Source organism: Anguilla anguilla, chromosome 2 (assembly GCF_013347855.1).
Source record: "Anguilla anguilla isolate fAngAng1 chromosome 2, fAngAng1.pri, whole genome shotgun sequence".
Classification (NCBI taxonomy): Eukaryota; Metazoa; Chordata; class Actinopteri; order Anguilliformes; family Anguillidae; genus Anguilla; species Anguilla anguilla.
Genome location: NC_049202.1, coordinates 75,247,660 through 75,254,787, shown reverse-complemented (window position 1 = coordinate 75,254,787; position 7,128 = coordinate 75,247,660). Strand labels below are relative to the sequence as shown.

The 7,128-nt window shown below is 52.0% G+C and overlaps 1 protein-coding gene across 2 annotated transcripts; it reads right to left on the bottom strand.

Moving 5' to 3' along the window:
* Positions 1-330: 330 nt before the first annotated feature.
* Positions 331-7,066, bottom strand: LOC118221485 (soluble calcium-activated nucleotidase 1-like). 2 transcript variants are annotated; one of them, XM_035406607.1, is made up of 5 exons: positions 6,652-7,066; positions 2,495-3,184; positions 1,726-1,929; positions 870-1,256; positions 331-839 (listed from the first exon to the last, which is right to left on the bottom strand). In XM_035406607.1, the coding sequence occupies exons 1-4, from the start codon at positions 6,845-6,847 to the stop codon at positions 886-888; spliced, it is 1,461 nt and encodes a 486-aa protein (XP_035262498.1). In that variant the 5' UTR covers positions 6,848-7,066; the 3' UTR covers positions 331-839; positions 870-885. The 2 variants fall into 2 exon arrangements, with proteins under 2 accessions (XP_035262498.1, XP_035262497.1); XM_035406606.1 differs by having other exon boundaries at positions 331-1,256; positions 6,652-7,065.
* Positions 7,067-7,128: the final 62 nt, after the last annotated feature.

The following is a 7,128-nucleotide window of genomic DNA, read 5'->3' as shown; positions in this document are numbered from 1 at the left end:
ACATATACTCGCATCACTTCAACCCAGTAAACAGGCTTTTCTTCCCAGAACCTCATTTCTACATGTACAAGATCGCAGTCTCAGGGTGAGGCTCCTTCTGCAGCCCAAACTTCCATACTGGACTGGAATCAGTTAAGAAGGAGATGCTGTTCAATTAGTTCTCATTTTAAGTGGCCTTCGGTGCCAAATGGACCCTTCCATCATTGGGATGAGAGCAAACAGACTGCAGGCGCTGGTCTGTGTTCATCTATAAATCGGTCTTTTCCGGCTTCTAAGAAAACGGTCTGTGAACCACACAATAACCAGGCAAAGCCAATGAAGAGCCAACAGCATGTTTCCACCACAGGCATTTTACTAGAAGAGAACTGTGTGTGTGTGTGTGGGAACACACATATATACACACACACACACTTACACGTAAATGTTATCACATCTATATACAACAGTGAGGTGATAGTTAGAATTTGTGTTCCATAAAACACAAAGCTACTGTACAGAATAAAAATCAATAAATTAATGAAAGACTGTCCAGTCCAGTGCGCCTTACTGCAGCTCCATCACAGCTCCGTTTGGAGCGTTTTCACACGCAGTAGGAGCCGCCCTGATTCCCACAGGGGCCCGGGGACAGCAGTCGGCCTTATCATGGGGCAGCAACTGGTTACAAGCCCTCAGCTGCAGCAGCCAATCACGTGCCAATAACCAGTATCCACCCCTTTCCTCTGACCAATCACGTGACGTGAATCAGCGTCCCACCCCTTTTCATCTGGCCAATCATATGATGCGGTCCAGCAGCCGTTACTTCCCACTGGCCAGCTCTATGGGGGAGGGGAGGTTAAGCCGACTCAAACTGAGCCCCCCCGGCCCCGGCCCCGGCCCGGACGGGCGCTAAATGAACTCCAGCCCCTCGTACTTGACGTCGCCGATCTTGGTTTCGGGCAGCAGGACGCGCCCGTCCAGCGTGAAGGCCAGGATGTAGGAGGCCACCCGGCCGCCGTCCTCCTCGGACTTGAGGGCCAGGACGAGGCGGTCGCGGGTGCCGGGGACGAAGCGGAAGGAGGAGAAGCCGCGGGTGGGGTGCAGGGGCCCCGCGCGGCTGGCCGTCACGCGCCGGAAGTCCGCCGAGCAGCTCAGCAGCAGGTTGGCGGCCCTCCGCTCGTCCGCCGTCTCGTCGTAGCGCTCAGAGCTAGCGCGCCGCGGCAGGAAGTACCAGCGCTGCTGCACCGCGCTCCACACCGCAGCCTCGTGGATCAGGTACCCTGGGGGGGCGAGAGGGGGGGCAGAATAAACCACACCGCCGACTCGTGGATCAGGTACCCTGGGGGGGCGAGAGGGGGGGCAGAATAAACCACACCGCCGCCTCGTGGATCAGGTACCCTGGGGGGGCGAGAGGGGGGGCAGAATAAACCACACCGCCGCCTCGTGGATCAGGTACCCTGGGGGGGCGAGAGGGGGGGCAGAATAAACCACACCGCCGACTCGTGGATCGGATACCCTGGGGGGGGGGGGGGGGGGGGGGGGGAATGATGATGTTTATCTTTTTTGATAGAAATGATTGAGAGAGGGCCAAAGACAGAGAGAGAGAGAAAGAGAGAGAGAGTGAGACTGAGAGTGAGAGAGGAAGAGGGAGGGAGAAAGAGAGAGAGAAAAGGGTGACCCAGTACCTGCCCCTGATCAGAACCTCACCTGGAGGGGTGACCCGGTACCAGCCCCTGATCAGAATCTCACCTGGAGGGGAGATCCCTGCTGCACTCCTCAGGGCCTGGTATTGGGGCACCCAGTTCAGGTGATGAACATCGCCATGGAAACCCACCACCTTGACCCACTCTGGGTTGTCGTTGACAACCTCCCCCGTGGTGGTGGTCCACTCCTTCCCGAGACCCCCCACATACAGCTGCTGGTCTTTCACTGCCAGCCACTCAGCTTTAAACCCTGGGGGGGGGGAGGAAACAGGGTGGTTATAGTGACTATTAATCTTAGAGGTTAATTTAAGATGTCCCCTAAGCCCTCATCCCCTCATTCCTACTTTTTTGGGGAGGGAAGGCTGTAAGGGTATAAGGGTGAAAGTGGGTAAGTGCATAAAAGAGTACGTGTATAAGTGCATAAGGGTGTAAGTGTGTAAGGGTATAAGGGTCTTAGTGTGCAAGTGCATAAAGGTGTAAGTGTTTAAGTGCATAAAAGAGTAAGTGTATAAGTGCATAAGGGTGTAAGTGTGTAAGGGTATAAGGGTTTAAGTGTGCAAGGGCATAAAGGTGTAAGTGTTTAAGTGCATAAAAGTGTAATTGCTTAAGTGCATAAGGGTGTAAGGGCATAAGGGTGAAAGTGGGTAAGTGCATAAAGGTGAAAGTGTGTAAGGGTCTAAGTGTGTAAGTGCATAAAGGTGTAAGGGTTTAAGGGTATTAGGGTATAAGGGTGTAAGTGTGTAAGTGTTTAAGGGCATAAGGGTATAAGGGTGTGTGTAAGTGCATAAGGGTGTAAGTGTGTAAGGGCGTCTGACCTTTAGAGACGGACCCGTCGCCGTCGGGCAGGATGACCCAGGGCACGGCCTTGTTGCCCTCGATGCGGTAGACCACGCCCGTGCGGTCGTCCACGCTGTACAGGTGCCCGTTGAAGGCCACCAGCTCCGACAGCTCCATGCCCCGCCCCTTCTCCGCCAGGTGGCTCTCCAGCACCACCCTGTCCGGGTCCCACTCCACCTCCACCCTCTCGCCGCCGGCGGACAGCAGCAGGTGCCCCCGCCGCAGGTAGCTGAACCAGGTGAGGTGGCTCTGGGCGCGCGAGGCCGTGTCCAGGTCCGCGATGACGGCGATGCGGTAGCGTGTGCCTGCCGCCGTGCGCACGGGCGGGGACAGCGGGTACGTGTCGTTGTAGCGCCGCTCCGCTGGCCCCGCCCCCACGCTCCCGCTACGCTGGGCCTGCCCATTACCGCCGACGGAGCGCTGCCCCGGGCCGCCGCCGCCGCCTGCTGGCCGGTTGAGGTAGAGCAGCAGCGCCAGGGTCAGCAGGGAGGCCAGCGCCATGCCCCGCCCCCGCAGGCGGAAACGCAAGTCTGGGGGCGTGCTGCTCATGCAGGCCAGCAGGGGGAGCCTCCACAGCGCTGAGAGGCGAATGGGACTCATAGATACTGCACCCGCCGCCACAGCACGGCACCGAACTGCAGGTACGAGAGGGGAGACATGGAGCCCACCTTGGGGGGGTGGGGGGGAGAGAGAGAGGGGGGAGGGGAGGGGGAGAGAGACAGAGGGAGAGACAGGGAGAGAAAAATGGGGCAGGGGGGAGGATGAGAGTGAGGGAGAGAGAGGAGGGAGAGGAAGAGAAAGAGGAGGGAGAGAGGAGGGAGAAACAGAGAGAGAAATTAATCGAAGACTCCACTATTTTGCACTTATACACAGTTTCACAGTTGTTGGAATGGGCGGTTAGGTTAGGCTTAGGGTGGTTGGGTTAGGCTTAGGGCAGTTGGGTTAGGATGGCTGGGTTAGGCTTAGGGCGGTTGGGTTAGGGTGGCTGGGTTAGGCTTAGAGCTGTTGGGTTAGGCTTAGGGCTGTTGGGTTAGGGCGGTTGGGTTAGGGTTAGGCTTAGGGCAGTTGGGTTAGGCTTAGAGCTGTTGGGTTAGGACGGTTGGGTTAGGCTTAGGGCAGTTGGGTTAGGCTTAGAGCTGTTGGGTTAGGACGGTTGGGTTAGGGTTAGGCTTAGGGCAGTTGGGTTAGGCTTAGGGCGGTTGGGTTAGGGTGGCTGGGTTAGGCTTAGAGCTGTTGGGTTAGGGCGGTTGGGTTAGGCTTAGGGCTGTTGGGTTAGGGCGGTTGGGTATTCTGTGGTCTGAGGCCTGGTCATATTTCAGAAGACACACACATTCTTTCTCTCGCTCTATCTCAATCTCTCTCTCAAAAACACATGCACTTCTCTTCAAATTCAAATGTGCTTTATTTGCATGACGAATAAAGTTGTGTTGCAAAAGCAATGAGACACATAAATGACAAACAAACCTCCACAAACAAGAAAAGATGGGAAAAAGAAAAAAACAGTAACACCCCCTCATAAACATATGCAAATACGCACACACACCCACCCACCCAGGTGAAAAGACATTCACTTTATAATGTAACATATTAAGAAACCTGTCAGTTTTAACAGTGAACACATGATATCCGAGGCCCCACCCTTAATTTATGGCAGGCAGAGACGTACTGAGCTGCCACCTCTGTTGTGGTATCCTCTTCCCCCAGAAGACTTTTAAATTTATATGGTTCTGATATGTTCTCTCCCTCTCTCTCTCTCTCTCTCTCTCTCTCTCTCTCTCTCACTCACTCACACACACACACACACCTGGCGTCAATTTTGATTGAGACCATCCTGAATCTGTGTGAGAGGTCCTCCAGAATCTCACCATTGAATAGCCTCTTTCACAGCCCCCCCTCCCCTCCCCTCCCCTCCCCTCCCCTCCCCTCCCCCGCCTCTAAGAGCCGGGATACTCCCCAGGCAAACAGAGCGCCATTATGACATGGCTCACAGACCAGGGAGGGTTGTGACTGAGTGACAGCTGCACTGCCCAATCAGAGCTTCAGGACAACACTCAAATGGTGTGATCACAGTGATGTCAAGAGATCCAGGAACAACATCACACCGAATGGACCACATTCCCAAATAAAGGCCATATATTTTGGCAGAGGGTGAAGGTCAGCTTGTAAAACTTCCCTCACAACCACTCTCCTCAAAGTGCCTATCTAGGACAGGTTTATCTCCAATCCCAGAAAACCTCAGTGCCTGCAGGTTTAACTCCAGTCCTGGAGGGCCGCAGTGTCTGCAGGTTTAACTCCAGTCCTGGAGGGCCGCAGTGTCTGCAGGTTTAACTCCAGTTCTGGAGTTAACTGGAGGGTTAAACCCCAATGGGGATAACTGGGCACTACGAAAGAACAACCAAGGCTCAAATATCTTACACACAAACCTTAACCACACAAAGGATCATGAAATGCTTTACTATCGAGTCCAAAAGAGGAGGGACAGAAGTTTACTGAAAGTGCTTCTGGGAAGAAAAAAATGTCATTATCGGGCGGGACTCGGTTGCTTTGAATTATGCTTATTCGGATCTGTCTCGGAAGAGAATTTCCTTTCATGCAAAGCACGAAAATCTGAAATTTGAATACCAAACTCACCCCGGGCAGACCAAGCGTGAGATTCTCCTGGTTCGCGCACGCGCCACCAGTGCAGGACCTTTTCCTTCTCCTGCACATTAACCCCAGATATGCAGAGCATGTTATACCTCGCGTGCGAAAACACGTGCAGCCGCAAGGTCATGCTTGTGAATCACGAACAGACAGCACACCCCCTTCGTTTATCACCAACAGTTTTCCAAAATATTTGCGAGTAGGTCGTCCTCAAAAATAATTCTTCAGTATTAACTGACAATTATGTCATTCGTCCTGTTTATAAGCAAGTTTTCGAGATTTGTCACTCAATATATTTTGTAATCCCTCATTCACTGTATTGCATATTCATCATGTGATTTTTTTTCCTCTCGAAAAATCTAATTGTTTACTAAATACCTGGCAACCCTGATGAATGCCCATTAAAAAACATCTACCGGCCCATTAAAAAACATCTACCGGCTCTTTCGCAAGAAGCTTGCCATGTGTGTAAACACTCCTTCGCGAGCGCTGCGTTCTCTCAAAGCCGCCGGAAAAGATGAAGGATAAACGTTAGATAGCAAAGGAGAGGCGGGTGGAGGATCCGTTTCATACTCTGCTTTGGTAAACAAGAACCGCGAAATATTCACTCCTTGCGCGTGCGGAGCTGCCGTAAACCCAGTCAAAACGCCTGTGTTCCGTCCTTTGTGTCGTATGGGATTAGTCTCGAGGGCTGATTTCACAAACCCAGATTTAGATTCCAGTAAATGGCAATTTTTAACTGAAAAAACATTATTAAACGCGTTTAATTTGGGTATGTGTGCATACAGCCACACAAAAGAACGGGCTATAAATGATACACCTGCCCAGCGCACGCGACCCTGAAATTACATGTCAGCAAAGGATAAATCGAGTAGGCTATAGGTATAATGTTAAAGAAATGCTGTCTTTGTTGATATAAATGTTAATTGAATCAATCACTGTATCTGAAGTGATCTCGTACTCCCAGTGAGGTCGGGCGTTTTATAATAAAGGCAATACTTCACCTTTCATGTAACCTAAAGTAAAATCTAACGCCGCCAGTTGTGGATAAGTGTGCTTCCTACCTGGATTATCAAGTTTTATCTCGCTAGAGTAGGATATAGACATATCTGGGTTTGTACAGTAATACTAGCTAGGTGGCTAGCCAGTAGACAAATAATTTTCAATCAGCAGGCAATCTCCACTCGCTATTTACTGCGTACCCTCATGAAACACCCCCTTTCTCCTTCTATACTCTCTCCATAAAACGCAAAATTATATAAATTTAAATAATATTTTAAAATAAAAAATTAAATAAAATATATAAAAATAAATTGACACGCTTTGTCGTCAATCCACTCAAGCTGGTTGCACAAAAGCTTTGGCTTTTTTTTCGGGCGAGCTAGTTCAGCAAACTCCGATTAATAGGTGTATGTCCCGTTAACAGGATTTAGGCCAGGCAGCTAACCCATTAACCCACGCTGTATCCTACAAACCTAAAATAGCAGCCTACCGTGCGAGCGCAGTTCAGTCGCCGGAGCGGCTATCCCAGCGTTTGGCCAAGGTGTATTTCTGGAGGTGGAAACGCGTCTCTTCGGAGGATCATTGCCCCTGCTCCATCGCGCGCACGGCGCCGAGGCTGCCAGCGCGTTCTCTGTCCCGGTTCCCCCGTCTGCGCGCGGAGTCCGCGGACCGCCTCCACGGCGCATGCCACGTAACCTGAGACCTGCGTTGTCATAGAGCGAGCCCCACGTAATGACCTTCTCCGGTGTCCAGCTCCGTCTTTCCACTCTTGCTGTGCGCACTCTACCCTGCGTTTTAAAAGCGGTGGGTGCGAGAGTGTCCGCAGCCACTTGTCTAACCAACTCGGCCCGTATACGGGACACCGACAGCAACGCTTCTCGTCAGCACTGTAATAGCGCACTGGTAGTACAATAACCGCCAGACCTCTACAGAATACGGTCGACCCAGACCCTGGGAGGACAAACAG

Coding starts and splice junctions, on each gene's coding strand:
- LOC118221485 (XM_035406607.1), bottom strand. CDS start 6,847: ATGCGCCGTGGAGGCGGTCCGCGGACTCCGCGCGCAGACGGGGGAACC. Junction 3,185..6,651: donor GACTGAACTGCGCTCGCACG/GTAGGCTGCTAT, acceptor CACCCCCCCAAG/GTGGGCTCCATGTCTCCCCT. Junction 1,930..2,494: donor CGACGGGTCCGTCTCTAAAG/GTCAGACGCCCT, acceptor CCCCCCCCCCAG/GGTTTAAAGCTGAGTGGCTG.